This window comes from Neofelis nebulosa, chromosome 11, assembly GCF_028018385.1.
Source record: "Neofelis nebulosa isolate mNeoNeb1 chromosome 11, mNeoNeb1.pri, whole genome shotgun sequence".
In the NCBI taxonomy this organism is placed as follows: domain Eukaryota; kingdom Metazoa; phylum Chordata; class Mammalia; order Carnivora; family Felidae; genus Neofelis; species Neofelis nebulosa.
The window spans coordinates 62143875-62161673 of record NC_080792.1 but is presented as its reverse complement, the minus strand read 5'-3'; the positions used below and the strand labels follow the sequence as shown (position 1 = coordinate 62161673).

General features: G+C 46.4%; 1 protein-coding gene and 1 long non-coding RNA gene across 3 annotated transcripts; one reads left to right on the top strand and one right to left on the bottom strand.

Moving 5' to 3' along the window:
- Positions 1-1243: 1243 nt before the first annotated feature.
- TUBB6 (tubulin beta 6 class V) lies at positions 1244-17683 on the bottom strand. 2 transcript variants are annotated; one of them, XM_058692758.1, is made up of 4 exons: positions 17522-17683; positions 17032-17140; positions 15075-15185; positions 1244-2752 (listed from the first exon to the last, which is right to left on the bottom strand). In XM_058692758.1, the coding sequence occupies exons 1-4, from the start codon at positions 17576-17578 to the stop codon at positions 1689-1691; spliced, it is 1341 nt and encodes a 446-aa protein (XP_058548741.1). In that variant the 5' UTR covers positions 17579-17683; the 3' UTR covers positions 1244-1688. The 2 variants fall into 2 exon arrangements, with proteins under 2 accessions (XP_058548741.1, XP_058548742.1); XM_058692759.1 differs by lacking the exon at positions 17522-17683 and adding an exon at positions 16640-16710 and having other exon boundaries at positions 17032-17145.
- On the top strand, positions 2746-8326 carry LOC131490429 (uncharacterized). Its single transcript, XR_009251096.1, has 3 exons — positions 2746-5197; positions 6839-7025; positions 8213-8326. It is a non-coding gene; the product is annotated as an uncharacterized LOC131490429 (long non-coding RNA).
- Positions 17684-17799: the final 116 nt, after the last annotated feature.

The window sequence follows — 17799 nt, the reverse complement described above, 5'->3', positions numbered from 1 at the left end:
GTTGGTCAAATGGTAACCCGCATCTGCATGTCTAATGCGAAAGCTGCACTCAAACTTGGGGAGTCTGAGAAGGCAGCTGGCATGGCCTGGAGTAGCTAGCACGGCCACCTGTGGGTTTCCTGGTCTGCACAAGGAGGCCCACAGCACTGTGGTGAGCATTGCCCGTGTTGGGTCCTACGTGGAGCCTGACCCACAAAGTAGTTCAGATTTCTGCAAAAGTGAGGTCTGTCTTCACTGCAGTTCCAAATCCTGCTGCTGTGTTTAATGCTTACTTTTCTGTCTGCCCACGGCTAGGGCTTAGCCCAGAATAAATAGTTACTGGGTGTAAGCCATGGCATCACAGAGCTCAGGCCTTCTGTCGCGGGGGAGCTAGGTTACACTGTGGGGTCACCTCAGATGGAAATGGCTCCAAATAACAGTTCTTTCTCGCTCCTTGTCTGACAAGGACAAGAGGGCTGTGCTCCGCGGTGACTGAGGCCCAGACTGATGGAGGAATCCGGCAGAGGCAAGCACTAGCCTCTAGAGGGTCAAGCACTAGCATTTAGACACTTCCACCTGGAGTGAGATGCCACTCACATTCTTTTGGCTAAAGCAAAGTCACATGTTCACAGCTAACTTCAAAGGGGCCGAAAGAAAGAAACCAGAGACAAAGGTGAACAGCGATGTCTGCTAATTAGTAGGACTAGCCTGGTCATGTCCTGTGGAGTCTGGCTTTACAAGACCTCTTACAGAAGTTGTGTCAGGTTTTAGAAACTGTAAGGTGGTGATCTGTTATACAGAAAACAGCCCTCAGTCTCTGCCCTGGCCCTGAGTGCTCCTGGAAGGAAGCACACAGCTCTCAAAGCTGGCCCTGCCTGGTGCCCCCTCACCCACCAAGAGCTCGCACATCCCCCTGGCTTTGGCTGGAAGCTGGCAGGTCATTTTCTGTAGCTCCTCTGGCAAATCTTAGCCCAGCTATTAGGGAAGGTTGGGACTGACCAGGACATGACGCAGGGAGGTGAAAGATTCTGTGGGAGGTCTAAGTGCTGGTTGCGAATGGGGATGATGGGTTTTTATTTGTGTGTGTGCTGCTTTTATGCTGCCACCCTTAAAAAGCCTGCAGTTCAAGGAAAGTCTTTCCTCTGAGTTCATTCACTTAGTGGCAGAGGCACTTCACCCCAGGAAGAGACAGGGTACCCAAGTAACCCTTATAACAACACAAAGTAACAAATCTACTGGAAACAGAGGCTGGAAGAGGCAAAGAAACAATTTTAGTGTTTTATTACGAATAGGTTGTTTTAAAGTTCCATACTGCATTCTCAATATAAGGCAACACTGCACAGCTTTAGGTTTCATCACAGAGGATGAAAAACAGGGTTTCTGGCTTCCTTGTTAATTCTCAGCATGGTCGAACACTAAACAGAAGGCGAGGTCAAGTCATTTAGCCCTTCATCGATGGCCCGTTCATTGTTTCAAGTCTTCCAGTAGAAAATCTGTCGTCTGATCTCTTGATTGGGTAGGACTGCCAATTCTCTGCTATTCTGATGTACTTTCTTCATTCCAGAGGGCTGATAGTGCAATTCTGTAGCACTGGTGAGGGGCCTGTACCCACACAGAGCAGAGCACCGTGTGGCGGCCGTTAGGGTCACGATGCTCTGGAGTTAAAGGAAGAACATCTGAACTATGGTATCCGAGACAGGGAGGCGCCTCTATTCATTGATCTCCTCCTCATCGTCTTCAAAAGCTTCCTCGCCATCATTGGCCGTGGCTTCTTGATACTGCTGGTACTCGGACACTAGGTCGTTCATGTTGCTCTCCGCTTCTGTGAACTCCATCTCATCCATGCCCTCTCCCGTGAACCAGTGCAGGAAAGCCTTGCGCCGGAACATGGCGGAAAACTGCTCCGAGATGCGCTTGAACAGCTCCTGGATGGCCGTGCTGTTGCCGATGAAGGTGGAGGCCATCTTGAGGCCGCGCGGCGGGATGTCGCACACGGCCACCTTGACGTTGTTGGGGATCCACTCGACGAAGTAGCTGCTGTTCTTGTTCTGGATGGCCAGCATCTGCTCGTCCACCTCCTTCATGGACATGGGGCCCCGGAAGACGGTGGCCACGGTCAGGTAGCGGCCGTGGCGCGGGTCGCACGCCGCCATCATGTTCTTGGCGTCGAACATCTGCTGCGTCAGTTCGGGCACGGTGAGCGCGCGGTACTGCTGGCTGCCGCGGGCCGTGAGCGGCGCGAAGCCGGGCATGAAGAAGTGCAGGCGCGGGAAGGGCACCATGTTCACGGCCAGCTTGCGCAGGTCGGCGTTGAGCTGGCCAGGGAAGCGCAGGGACGTGGTGACGCCGCTCATGGTGGCCGACACCAGGTGGTTGAGGTCGCCGTAGGTGGGCGTGGTCAGCTTGAGCGTGCGGAAGCAGATGTCGTAGAGGGCCTCGTTGTCGATGCAGTACGTCTCGTCCGTGTTCTCCACCAGCTGGTGCACCGACAGGGTGGCGTTGTAGGGTTCCACCACCGTGTCCGACACCTTGGGCGAGGGCATGACGCTGAAGGTGTTCATGATCCTGTCGGGGTACTCCTCGCGGATCTTGCTGATGAGCAGCGTGCCCATGCCGGAGCCCGTGCCTCCGCCCAGCGAGTGCGTGAGCTGGAAGCCCTGCAGGCAGTCGCAGTGCTCGCACTCCTTCCTCACCACGTCGAGCACCGAATCCACCAGCTCGGCCCCTTCCGTGTAGTGCCCCTTCGCCCAGTTGTTGCCCGCGCCCGTTTGTCCTGGGACAAAGCACAAGAGAGTGGCACACAAATTCAGTAGGGCTGCACGGGGGATGGGGGGTGGGGGGTCGGGGTGGTGATGCTGTTGTTCACACTTTTAAGACGGTCGGGGGGAAAAAACACCTCTTTCAGCCCCAAACCCAATTCCGTGGAAAGCAGCGCTGGAAACAACCTGCGTTGGTTCATTCTCTTCTGTTTCTGGCGGATACCAAAAGGCTTTACCACCAGGGCTTACCACAGGTGGAGACCATTTTACTTAAAGTCACTTTCCTTAGTCCAATGTACTTGGATCGAGTTGGGAAAATGGAAATATTCCAATACAACTTTGCCAATACGGTTTCTCAATTAAATGTTTTATATATATTTTCACTGGAAAGAATTTTTAGGTTGGAGTTTAGCTTATTCGGGTTATAAAAAATACGAGCCATATACTCTGGCAAGGGCAGTCCTAATTATCAGAGCAATGATCCAAACTGGACTCACTTTCTGAAAAAAAAAAAAAAATTATAAGACTTCTTCAATCTAAATCAATACGTTAATACTCACTTCAAGAATTATTAGAAAAACCACTGAGAACTAAATTCTAGGGCACACTGTAGGGTAAATTATGAAAAGTAGTCAAGTCAGTGCTTGGTGCTGACCTCCTCAGGCTCATGATGAATGTGGTCCCTTTCCCCCACCTCCATGCCTGGATTTACTCCTCTGATGGATGGTGAGAGATAATATTATCAATTTTATTTAAAAAAAAATTTTTTTTAGAGAGAACACGCAAAGTGGGGAGGGGCGGAGGGAGAGGGAAAGAGAGAATCCCAAGCAACGTTCACACCCAGCACGAGCCCCATATGGGGCTCGATCCCACGACTGTGCAGTCATGACCTGGGCAGAAATCAAGAGTCAGTCGCTTAACTGACTGAGCTACCGAGGCACCCCTAGAACTATTTAATAATAAACTATAGAAACAAGGCACTGCTGTTTCTCATTATTTTAACTGGTAACAAGGCAATGTAATATATAGCTAAAATTAAAAGTTATTTAAGAAGCAAGGAAGATTATTAAAAAGCGTTTTGTGTATTTAGTAAGCAGGTGTATTCAAATCTAGTTTTGAAAAGGATCATGTATAAAAAATTAAAAAACAAATTTGTTAGCATCCCTATCAAACTTTCCCTATGTGCCGAATTTCTGAAAAGGACCAGGATGTGCCATGGGAGCTGGCAGGTGATTGGATTGTGTCAAGTGGACACAGAAAATGAGAGGAAGAAGAGATACCGAGGCCTGTTTGTCCTTCCGCTCAGAGCTAAGCCAGCGCAGGAATCACACCGTATGGACCTCTGCCCACTTATTCCAAAGATGTTCACTTGATTTTTGTCTCTACCCAGCTGGTGGCAACAATCCACCACCACCGTCCGGAGACCAGCTTCTGTGCTCCGGGTGGGCAGGTCCATACCTGACGCCAGAGACACCAGTGGGGAGCTGAGCCGGGCAGCAGTGACACCACGTAGGCTGCCTCCCGGGAGCAGCCCAGTGCTGCGTCAGGTGAGACAAGCAGGCACTTTGGAGGCACTCACGCACTGTGGGGCGAGGGCCCTCTCACTGAGGTCTGCTGCCAGCCTCCCTGGATTCTGCAGTGTACTGTGGGCGTGGCCTTACACAAGGGCCTACTTTTGGAGGAATGAGTCTTATCGCAAATTTCCTTGAGGTTTCCACAGCTTCTATCAGTGCTAAACACTGTGGGTGTTAAGTGGACGTCTGTAAAACAAGAAAAACAACCCAAATCCTGTGATTCTTCAGTAAGTTTAAAATGTGTTGACTACCAGTGACTTGTATCACATACAGAGGGACACCCACCTTAAATATCTAAAGAAGGCCTACAGATCAGTAAGGAAAAACTTTTAGGAAGATGGGCAAAGGACAGAAACAGTTCACAGGGAAGGAAATTCAAATAACTTAAATATCTGATGTATTCCTCACAAGGGGAATGCACATGAAAACAAGGAGATTCAGTTTCTTCCCTGTGAAGCTGAAAGCGATCAAAAAGCTTGCTGATACTGTTGGCCAGAGTTGGGGGAAGGCCCCTCCACACTGCCAGACTGTGGAGAGGCATAACAGGGACTACCCTCTATGGAGAACAGTTTAGCATATGTATCAGAATTAGTCCCCTTAGACTCAGCAATTTTATTTCTACAAATTTGCCTGGATAGATCCACCCACACACGTGGAAAATGGCATGCAGACAAGTACTCGCCAAGGAGCAGTTTGCAATAGTAAAGAAAAAAGGAAACAACTGAAATACCTTTTAACAGAGGACTTAAATCAATAATGGTATCTATGTGACAGAATACAATCAGCCATCAGCCCTAGTCCTGCGTATATTGCTAAGGAGGAAAAAAAGAACCCCGAAGTACCAAATGGTGTATGCAGTTGGCTGTCATTGTATGCGTGTAACAGGTATGTATCTGCTGCTATAGGCACAGAGTGACTGCACAAATCCTGGAGTGCTGCCTCTGGGAAGGATCCTGGGTGGGCACCAGCTCGGGGTCGGAATGAGACCACGTTTTCACTGTGCGCCCTTTTGCTCCCTTTGAGTCCTGGGCCAAGCAGATGTTTTACCTAGCTAGCAAAGTGAATATTTTAGACTTTATTAGAACATTTAAAGTTGCATTTAGGAAATAAATTGAAGAAATACACAGCAAACCAGTAACTGTGGTTGTCTCTGAAGGATGGGATAATAGGAGAGTGAACTTTCCACATTCATATTGCTTATAAAAATTTAACGAAACAAACATGTCTCTTATGATAATCAAGAGAAAATTGGGGTGCCTGGGTGGCTCAGTCGGTTGAGCGTCCGACTTCGGCTCAGGTCATGATCTCACGGTTTGTGAGTTCGAGCCCCGCGTCGGGCTCTGTGCTGACAGCTCAGAGCCTGGAGCCTGTTTCGGATTCTGTGTCTCCCTCTCTCTCTTCCCCTCCCCTGCTCATGCTCTGTCTCTCTCTGTCTCAAAAATAAAAAAATAAAAAAAAGAGAAAATTAAAATATGAAAATGTGCCTTTACGGGGAGTTTTAAAAACAGCAGTAAGTGGGGGGATTACTACATGACGACACCCATGCAGCAGAAAGGCACGGTGACAGCCACAGGGAGTGTCCCCGTTATGTTAATGAACTCCTCAAAAAGCTGCAAAATGGTATGAGTAGCATGATCCCATTTTCTGAAAACCAAATCAACTGCCTGTGTGTGTGTGTGCGCATGTGCACGTGTGTGTGCATGTGTATGTGGGAAAAGGTCAAGTGGGACACATCTGCACCGTGTACAGCACGAGTTAGCCCCGGGAATAAAATCTCAGGGTCACCGGCACTAGGGATGAGGGGGATCCAGTTTTACCCTACACCCCTGTGTATTTGAAAAAAAAAATTTTTTTTTAACATTTATTTATTTTTGAGACAGAGAGAGACAGAGCATGAGCAGGGGAGGGTCAGAGAGAGAGGGAGACACACAATCTGAAACGGGCTCCAGGCTCTGAGCTGTCACCACAGAGCCCGATGTGGGGCTCGAACTCATGGACCGTGAGATCATGACCTGAGCCGAAGTCGGACGCTTAACCGACTGAGCCACCCAGGCGCCCTGACCCCTGTGTATTTGAAGAGAAAACTGTGCAGTTTTAACTTTGTGTCGAAAACATGAAACACATTTCAATATTAAGTAGCAGTGTGTCGAGGAGGGCAGGACTGCCCATCAGAAGGAGGCGCAGGTGGCCCCTTGCTCATCTGTCTCGTTCCCACCTCATAAGGGAGATCAGCCACTCACTCCTGTTGCCTTTGCCCTGTCTGGCTGGTCAAAGGCACCATGATGACAGGCATGGCAGCACCATGTTCCATTTGCCACATGGGCACGGGGCAAGCCCCTCCATGCTTGCAGCTCATCCCAAGAGCACCGGCCGCCTCAGCCCTCCTGGTGGCCACTTCCTCGTCCAGGAAGCAACTGCATTCTCTCTTACAAACACAGATTATCTGTTTTCCTGCCCAGCTGGCTCAAAAATGGTCGTTGCCTTCCTGTGCCCCCACTAACTGCTGTCCACCTTTCCCCACCCAAGCTAGCAGGCAGCAGTCCGGCCAGACGCACCAGAGGAACCAGGAAGAACAAGGGCGGGGACTCATGCTCGTCCATGGAGCTCAGTCTAGGACTGGCGCACCTTCATGAAGGAAAGAACATGAGTGCAATTGTCAAATTGCTGGAGATGATTTCATTAAAACAGAGTAGAAACCAGCAATCGGCAGCAGGTAGGTGGCTGCAGGCAGACGGGCAATCATAGCAAGTCAAGCTCCCTGAACTTGACTCCTCGTCCAGCTCACACAGCTCACTTGGCTTCCTCAGTATTTACAGCATGATTAGCCACAAGGTTTTCTCTGCTCTTGACAAAAAAGAAACTAGTGACTTCTGAAAATATTTTGCCACTGTCTCGTAGCAACAGATGTTCCCAGTTAAATATTTGGGGGTCATGAGTTGAACATATTCTGTAATGAGATGTTGTGACATTAGTCAGTGGCTCGGGACTGTAGAACACAAGGCTACAGGCGGGTGGCAACAGGTCCCCGGGGCTTTCTGAGTCTACCCTCTGGTTTACCTCCTGCTCACACTGGGTGAGGGATCAAGTGCTCTCTGAAGCCCTCTAACCCCGAATCTGGAAGGGAAAGTTACATGTGCAGAAAGAGGCTTTCTGTTACTCCATTTTCTCCCACAAAACTCTCTCTCACTGTCCCTGGGCATGACCACTAATACGACCAGTGATTCATTAAGAAAAAGGGTTTGTTTTTGTCAAGTATATTCATGTGCAAAACTTAAATGCAGATAACTTTCACTTTCAAAGTTATATATTACTTCAAGTCTGTTTTTTTAAAACCACCCCAAAATAAATAGAAATTAAAAAAACAACAACACTTCATCTATACCTAGAAATGGAATGACACTGGTTTACTGTAATATGCCAGCTCTGAAAAAATGAGCTCTAAAGCTAATGGGGGATGAGCCATTTCCCAAAGACAATTCTACCTCTTTTATTAACTGGAGGGTGACTTAAAAACAACTATTTTGCCAAACAGCATAGTGTGTTTATACGTTGGGGACACTTCTCCATTCCTCATAACGAGTGTGCCATTTTAACAAAATAAGAACATTCATTTAAAAAACTCACAATTCTGAAGTAAAAATAGTGTCAGTTTTAAAAATTACTATAAAAGCTATTTCACAGCAGTACAATCTTAAAAATTTTTAAATATTCTGAATCAAAATTAAGGATGCATATTCTAACAAAGAAGCAAAGATATCAAACAATCCTAGAGACAATTTAAATGCAAAGTGTCATTTCTAACATTCTTGAAGGTTTGTAAGGACTGAATTAGATCATTAGCTGGTCATCGTAGGTCTGTGTTAATTTGTTCTTAATCTTTTTTGTCCCACTTACTGACAGCTAGAAAGACAAGACCAGACCTTCTTAGGCTGTCTCAGTCTTCAGTTCAAATACATTAGACCAAAGAAAACCTCCACGATCACTGAAGCTGCTGCCATCAGAAACCAACTTCCCACGACTTCAATAGTTTGAATCAGTTTCATAAAGACTCTAAAAGTTCAACAGGTCCTGGCTGCACGGGAGTGATGGCCAAAGGGAGGCCTGACCCTGACCGGACATCTGGGTTGGGTGGGGGGCAAGTGAGCCAGAGAAGGTGGTTGGTCTCCTGAGTCCTATCAGAAACCTCCAGAAAGTGCATAAACAAGAGCCATGCCTCATCCATGCCAACATTTTTCTCATGACAGACTTAAGGCATGTAAAAGCATATGAAACATAATAAATATCTACACCACCCATTTTAAGAAATAAAATATACCAATGTTACACAAAGCCCAATGTAACAAGTATAAGTTTGATATCTTAAATTTAAACAGTGTAAAACCGGATAATTTTTTTCTATTTTCCCTCAAGAAGCAATAAGGTGTGCGTGTGTGTGTGTGTGTGTGTGTTTCAGCTAACCGCCCCTCCCTATGGGAACAGGGTTTACTGAGTTGTATTTTAATATTGGGTTTTCAGGTTTCTTTATGTGTGAATCCTGTTTACGTGAGTGTAAGTTTCTCTTTTCTTAAACTGACAATCTATGCAATTTATACAGACTCTCCAAATTCAGAGATCTTTTTCCATTTCCTATAAAGCAGTTTCAATTATATTGCTCAGAGACCCTCAGTTGATACATTTCTCAGGCAAAAGCAGAGCAAAAATTGTGCCCTCAAACACTGCTAGTGGCATTAACCCATTTAAAGCAATATATATAATGGGCTTAAATACGTTCAAATAGGCTCTGACCCAATAACTTTACTTTTGAGGATCTATTCTGTGATCAGAGTTAGAAACACAGACCAATTTATGTGAACCAAGGTGCAAATCTCCAGATTCTATATTACTATATTCTTTTTTTTTTTTTTTTAATTCTACATCCAAGGCAGGCCTTGAACTTGCTACCCTGAGATCAAAAGTCACATGCTCCACTGACTGAGCCAGAATACTATATTCTTCCTTTCTTTAACATTTTATTTATTTTTGAGAGACAGAGAGAGTGTGTGAGCAGGGAAGGGGCAGAGAGAGAAGGAGCCAAAGAATCCAAAGCAGGTTCCAGGCTCTGAGCTGTCAGCACAGAGCCTGATGCAGGCCCGAATCCACGATCCGTGAGATCATGACCTGAGCTGAAGTCAGACACTCAACCGACTGAGCCACCCAAGCCCCTTACTTAGAGCAAGCCCCTTACTTACAGCCCCTTACTTAGATTCTTTCTTAGAGCAAAATTAGGTAAGAAGTGACTCCCTGATTATTGGCCATTATGAAATAATTACACATTATGTAACTATTAAAAATTATCGATTTTAAAATCATAAAATTTTATGATTTTTTTACTCTAGTTCTTGGTTTTTAATAATGTGGTTCTTTATTAGCTTTCGTTGAAAAAGGCAAAGTAAAAATTAAAAAAAAAACAAATACAAATAATGTAGAAAGAAGGGGGATCTCCTTTTTAGAAGAGTGGTATATTCCCTTTTATGATGACGACCACCGTGTCCTTTACTGGGCTTCCTGTTTTGAATTTAGTTGCCAGAAACCTATAGCTTAAATGAATTCTCAGCCGCAAGTGAATGAATTCTCACAGTTCACTCTGTGTTTTAAATGGCCACACTTTGGGGCACCTGGATGGCTCAGTTGGTTAAGCATCTGACTTTAGCTCAGGCCATGATCTCGTGGTATGTGAGTTCGAGCCCCACCTCGGGCTCTGTGCTGACAGCTCAGAGCCTGGAGCTGCTTCAGATTCTGTGTCTCCCTCTCTCTGCCCCTCCTCCACTCGCACTCTCTCTCAAAAATAAATAAATGGTAGAAAATAAATAACTGGTCACATTTTAAAGCTGTCTTTATGCGGTTTCATATCCTTCCTAGAAGCAGGAAAGCCATGTATTTTACATAAATAAAACTTTACCATATTTTTACATATTCAGACTCATAGACTCATGTATTTGCTTCTACTGTGCACAAGCTTCAGGAAGGGCACCTCCGAGGTCAGCAACAAGAGCCAGCCTCCTGGGAGAGAACTAAGTGGACAGAGGAGTGAGGGACAAGCTTTCCACTGTATATGCCTTCAGTTGTTTTGAATTTCCTACCATGTACTGCCCATCAAAAAAGTAGTACAGGTGACCCTTGAACTACACAGGCTTGAACTGCATGGGTCCACTTATGCACAGGTTCTTTTTGATACATAAGTACAGTACTGTAAAAGTATTTTCTCTTCCTTATGATTTTTTTTAAAAAAATTTTAACGTTTATTTTTGAGACAGAGAGAGACAGAGCATGAACGGAGGAGGGTCAGAGAGAGAGGGAGACACAGAATCTGAAACAGGCTCCAGGCTCTGAGCTGTCAGCACAGAGCCTGACACAGAGTTCGAACTCACAGACCGCGAGATCATGACCTGAGCGGAAGTCGGATGCTTAACCGACTAAGGCACCCAGGCGCCCCTCTTCCTTATGATTTTCTTAATAACGTTTTCTTTTCTCTAGCTTACTTTATTGTAAAAATACACTACAGAATACACACAACTTACAAAATATGTGTTAATCGACTGCTTATATAGTCGCTAAGACTTCCAGTCAACCATAGTTAAGTTTGGGGAGAGTCAAAAATTGTAAGTAAACTTTTGACGTGCAGGGGGTCAGCACCCCTTAACCTCTGCATTTTTCAAGGGTCAACTATATACTTTTCTTGATGAATTCTATTAATTTGTTTGGTAACACTTACTGAGACTGAGGCAGATTCAGCCAACTGTAATTCAGGTTTGAGAAACCTTAGCTATCCTCCTGAATATATTACATATTGCACATCTTCTTTACACACACACACACACACCTTGCCATTTGTAATGACGTGGTTGGAACTAGAATGTATCATGCTAAGCGAGGTAAGTCAATCAGAGAAAGACACCATATGATTTCACTCATATGTGGAATTTAAGAAAAAAACAGATGAACATATGGGAAGGGAGTAAGAGAAGAGAGGGAAACAAGCCACAAGAGACTCTTAACAATAGAGAATAAACTGTGGATTGATAGAGGGAGGGGTGGAGGATGGGCTAGATGGGTGATGGGTACTAAGGAGGCACTTGTGATGAGCACTGGGTATTGTAGGTAAGTGATGAATCACTGAATTCCACTCCTGGAACCAATATTGCACAGGATGTTAACTAAAATGTAAATAATAAAAAAAAAAAGACAACTTAGCTATCCTCTCAGATTCTTACCAGAAATTAATTGAAACTTTAAGGGAAGAAACCGAGCAGAATTCTCTGTGGAGGTGTAGTTCTGTGCAGGTGGCAGGCACAGGCTATTGCTTCCCTCAGATTCTTACAGAGGCCCAGATGCTTGGGGGCCCTTCATTCCACAGACTGTTAAACTGAAGGAGCCCAGAGAAGGGGACTGATGGCAGCAGAGGTGGCAGAGCCGAAATTAGCCGCCAAGTTTCCCTTGTCCCCATTCAGCGCTCTCTCTCTTTGGGTAATTTCACTCAAAGGGCTTACAAAGAGTCTACATCTGCTAAAAATCTAGACCCACTTACTAAGAGAAAGTGAAAGACGGCACTGATCTGTATTAAGCAAACAGGGGGGAGTCATCCTTATGCTCGAGTCATCTCGAGCATACAGAATATTGTTCTCCAAGCCAAGTCTATTTATCACAAGGCCCTGAGGGAGCAGTCCACTGAACTGACAGAGACTGACACCAGCTGGTGGTAAGGGCAAGGGGGTGGGAGTGGGCAAAGGGGTTCAGCTCTTCTAGAAACCAACATGCATCATCCATGGATGCATGAGCAAGCATTTCTGTAGGACAAATTCCTTGAACTGAAACTGTTGAATCAAAATTCTTGATTTGCTGAATCCATTAAGCTGTTCTCTGACAATGCTTGAAACTGTCATTTCCCCCAAACACCTTCACCAACACTACCTGTTAGATTTTAAACTATTAGCCAGTCTGTTGGGAGAAAAATATCTTGTTTTAATGACTCCTCCTCATTCTCAATTACTGGTAAATTTTGTCCCTAGGTATAACTTTTGTTATCCTAGTGTGAAGAGGGTATTTTCCCATTATATTTTACAGTTGATTATTGCCTTTAAGGAGATCAATTTGTCCCAGTTTGCCTGGAACTTCACCAGTTTCAACACTGGAAAGTGTAGTGTCCTGGGAAACCTCCCAGTCCCAGGCAAATCAGGACAGTTGGTCACTCATAGCAATAATGTCTGAGTCTTTTTATCTTGTATCTGGTTGCCTTACGGAGGTCTTATAAATGCTAATCACTGTTCATTGGACAGCCTATCTGGAAAATCCAAGAGGATCATTCCACCTTCAAATAACAATTTTGTCTTTTGCTTTAAATGGTTTGTATCTCTTTTCTTTCTCTGGTCTTTATGCACTGGCTAGAACCTTCAAAACATGGAATATAGAAGAGACAGTGGACATCTTTTTCTCATACCTGACTTTGCTGGGAATACTTTTAATGTTTCACCAGTGAGTATGACATAGTTATGTATTTTGGTAGATAATTCTTTTTTCTTTAATGTTTCTTTATTTTTGACAGAGAGCATGTGGGGAGGGGCAGAGAGACAGGGAGGAGGAGGAGCCAAAGCAGGCTCTACGCAGACAGTAGAGAGCTTAATGTGGGGCTCAAACCCACAAACCACAAAATCATGACCTGAGCTGAAGTCAGACGTTTAACTGACTGAGCCACCCAGGTGCCCCTTAGTAGGTAATTCTTAAATTCTTTCTATTTCCAGCTTGTGCAGAAGTGTTTTTGTCTTATACAAGTCAGGAACACATACTGAGTTTTATCAAATATTTTTGGGCACCTATTAAGGTGTTTCTCTTAATCTATTAGCTGACTTCTCAATGTTGAACCATCCTTGCATTCCTAGGATGTTGATCCTATGTATCAAGCACTTTGCATGAGAATACTCTAGATACATAGGGTTTAAATGACAAAGGATTATCTGTTACCCTCAGGGAAACTATCTCTATCCCTTCCAGAGAAGGGGTTGAAAAGTAGATCTTTGAATACATTTAATTTCTATACCATAGTAACTTTAAGCCACAGATCAGCCTTAGGAGTCTCTCATTTGCTTGTAAGACACTTTGCCTTTTACAGGCACTGAAATTGCGTTTGTTGATTGAGGTATATCGGTTGATAAGTAGTATTGTTCCCTCCAGGCATATTTCTTACTCTGTTACATTGGTAATTTTTGAGAAAAGAACATAAGTGAAGTGAATGTGTGGTATCTAACATTAAAATACAATTGTCAAGTGGAAGACTTTCACATCTACCACCATCCTGTAGCCTCTACCTTGGCTCTTAAGATAGAAATGGCTATGTATGGCCACATGTTTACACAGTGTCTTTCCATTTTCTCTCTTCGTTCCCCCAATTTGGTAGAGTATCTCTACTAAGTCCTGAGCACTGCTATCCAATAGAGCTTTCTACAGTGAAGGAACTGTTCCATATATCCAATATGGCAGCCACTGGCTATATGTAATTATTGAGCACTTGAAACATAGTTAGTACAATGGAGGAAGTGAACTGATTTTATTTAATTTTTTATTAACTTTAATTTAAATAGCCACATGTGGCTAGTGGCTACCACATTGGGCAGCAGGGTCCAGAAGAGTCTCTGCTTAGGGTCAATTATGGTCCACCTCTTGAAGAAGTTATTATCGGAAGCTTTCCCTGTCTCATTGGTTGTGTATGTTGTCAGGGTGACAGGGAAGTAGATGATACCCAAAGGATTCGTAAACTCTGTGAACGTTCATCTTGCTGAGTCACCTTTACAACAGGTGCAGAGTGATTCTGCTACAAAGGAGTGGAATAAAATCTTTCAAGATTCTGTCTCTTCTTGAATATTTTGAAAATTCCCCCTTTGATTATTTTGTCAAGTAACCTGGACTCTAAACACCATGGCTACAGGGTGATGGAGGCTGGTAGCACTTAACAGTACCATTTCACTTAATGTTATATAATTTTATTTAGGAGTGTGTAGAGGGACAGGTGCTTTCTCTTATCATGTTTTAGGTGGAAGAAGGAGGGAAGGATTTGCCCAATTCTGACAAAGCAAAATTCACATGGTGCCAGCCTTTAGAAAGAAAGCAAAATAATTGTCTATAGGAAATGGAAGAAAAATATAGGTCTAAAAACACTGAAGTTAAAAAATGAGTAACACACCAAAACAAATTATCACTGTCATATTATGATAGCAATTTATAAGTGGAAGAAAGAAGTTAATGTCTAAAAAATTTGTTAAATCAGTAACTATTGGCTGGGGCACATGGGTGGCTCAGTTGGTTAAGTGACCGAGTCTTGTTCTGCTCAGGTCATAATCTCATGGTTCATGGGTTGGAGCCCCATGTCGGGTTTTGCACTGACAGTGTGGAGCCTGCTTGGGATTCTCTCTTTCCCTCTCTCTCACTCTCTCTCTCTCTCTCTCTCTCTCTCTGCCTTTCCCCTGCCCCTCTCAAAATAAATAAATAAACTTAAAAATAAAAGAACTATCAATATAAGCATTTCATTTAGAGACACAGACATTACTTTCCTAAAGAAAATAGAGGAATTAAAAGGGGCACCCTATGATGACAGTAGGGACTGTTGATTTCCATTCTAAGCTTTTCTTTGCCACATGATGCTTTTAATCTTGCACATAAATTAGTTTGGTGTTAAAAAAAAAAAAGAAAAAAAAAAAAAAGAGAAGCAGAAGCAAGCAGGAAAGATGGAACCCACCGAAGATGAAGTTGTCAGGCCTGAAGAGCTGCCCAAAAGGCCCGGACCGCACACTGTCCATGGTGCCCGGCTCCAAGTCCACCAGGGCAGCCCTGGGCACGTATTTTTGAGCTGGAAGAGAACAAAGCCCACCCACAAGGGTTACTTTCTGGTTTCCAGAGTGATGGGCTTCCCTGTAGCAAGTCCCCCCAGCACAGCTGCCTGGGTGCTACAAAACAGGGTTTCTTTAGAGACAGACTCGGCTTTCTTCAAATCACAGAATCTTAGCACTGGGAAGGGCCTTGGACAACACATTCCCACCTTAAATTGTTCAGATGAGGGAACCGGCCCAAGCAAGGAAGTTCCGGGAATAAGCAGGATGAGAAATCCGGTCTCCTGACTTCCTGCCTTCTGTATTTTCCACTTCACCCTGACACCTCTTTCCTGCTGGGTGGTTTTACTTTTTTAGCTCCATGGAAATAAACTGTATCTGTTGCAGCAAACTGCTGTGTTGCTGTGACATTCTTTCCACTTTTCGGCACGTCCCTCATATGTACACACTAATGGATCCAAGCTATAGTCTGAGCACCTTGTTGCAGGTGCCAGCCCACAGGCTGTTTCTGGAAGACACTCTAATGAATGAGATTTGCTGTGCAGCCCTATTGTTAGCAAGCACATTTTCATGCCTCTTGGGCAGGAAATTGTCCCCTAGTGAGGATGGGGTTAATATGATTGCCCATAGGCTCTGCTCTACAACTCCAGTCCTATTAATGCACACACCCCACTGAAGCAAGGATATAAACAAAGTGGACCTAAGGGTTAACGGGAAATGCAATGTATCACTGGATTTTTTAGTGCTATCTGGAAATTTCATATTCTATGTCCTGCTGATCCAGACCTTTTCTTACAGCTGCTGAGTGAATAAAACCCAGTGCTTTATGTATACTGCTCTTCCCAGCTCTTGTGTGGACAAATAGCAAATGACTCCAAAAACCAGAGTAATTATTTCTGGGGCTATGTGTCACGTATATGGAAGTGCAGCATCTGTCATTTTCTGAGTGTTTTTTCAACATCTTCATTTTTTGTTGTTTTGGGAAGGGCACAATTCCACCTTTATAATAAAATTGTTACAGAAATAGTGCATACACGTAACCACAATATATATGTAGATCTCCAGGGCAAGGGTGAGATGATTCCCAACCCTGGATAAACGACAGCCTGCGGCTTTTACCCAACTTCAGCAACTACCCGGAACTTCAGCTTCCAGGGAGCATTAAGAGTTTTGGGAGGTTGGTAAAGGTGCAGAGGAGACATTTAACGGAGCGCTTTTCAAATTTTTAGCCAAGAATCTCCATTAAGAGATACATTTTAAACTGAAGAAAAAAGCAAAACAAAGTCGGACAAGACTCAGTAAGTGATTTCACAACACCAGCTAACGGGTTGTCTGGTTCAAGAGTTCAGCGCCGCATGATAGGCCAAATTCGGCTTTTTGAAATAAACTGACGGCGGATTTCCCGCCCCATGGGGAGTGAGGAAGGAACCGGGCATCCTGCTATATCCCGGGAAATTTTCCGAGAGCAAACTACCCTTGCGCGGAGGGCGGCATCCAGAGAGCCAGTCTGGGATCGGGCGGAGAAGACGCGAAATGGCCGGGGTCCTAGAGGAGGAAGGCCGAGTCAGGGAGACGGATGGCCAAGGTCCAAGAGGCGGGTGGCCGAGGGTCCGGGCAGAGATGGCTAGGATCCTGGGCGGGGGCCGGGGGGATGTTCAGGATCGGAGGAGCAAATGGCCGGGGGACGGCCGGGGTCCGGGCAGGGGACGGCCGAAGTCTGGGAGGGGACTGCCGGGGCCCGGGCGGGGACGGCCGAGGTCCGGGAAGGGGACGGCCGGGGTCTAGGCAGGGGACGGCCAGGGTCCGGGCGGGGACCACCGGGTCCGACGGGGAAGGGCGGGGCCCCGGCCGCGCCGCGCTACTCACAGGATGACTCATTGTAGTAGACGTTGATTCTCTCCAGTTGTAGCGCCGAGTCACCCACGTAGCCTCCGGCCGGGTCGATACCGTGTTCATCGCTGATCACTTCCCAAAACTTGGGAAGGGCGAGGCAGGGGGACAGACGGTCAGAACCTGGAGCCTAGGGCGCCCTCCCCCGCAGCTCACTCCAGGGCTGGCCGGGCGGGGCAGGGCGCGCGGGGCCCGGCTGCCGAATTCCAGGCGCGCCAGAGCCGCGGGCGGCCGCTCCCAGCTAGAGCGGGGATGGGGTGAGGGGCAGGGTGTCCCCGGCTGTGACGCCCCCTCCTCGGCCGCGCCACTCCTCGAGCACTTCCCGGGTGCCGCGCAGGGCAGGGTTGGACTCGAGGACCGAGGGGCACGGAGGGTGCGCACCGGAGCGCCGGCACCGGGGGGTCGAGCCCCGACACCCTAGGCCTGCCAGCTGCCCACCCGCAGGGAAGCCCAGTGCCCGGCCCACCTTGGTGCCAATCTGGTTCCCGCACTGGCCCGCCTGGATGTGCACGATCTCCCTCATGGCGGGCGCCGGCTCTGCGCTCGGGGCACTCGCTGTTCGGACCGCGGCGGAGACTGCGGGCCCGCGGCGCGCTCCCCGGGACTCGACCCTCCTCTCACTCTCCACCCCCCACCCGGGCCTCCCGGACCAATAGCTGAGGGCCTCGCCCTCCCCGGCCGCGCCCCCTCCGCCCCCGCGGTCCCCGCGCAACTCCGGCTCCCCAGCTCCTCGCGCGCCCCCAC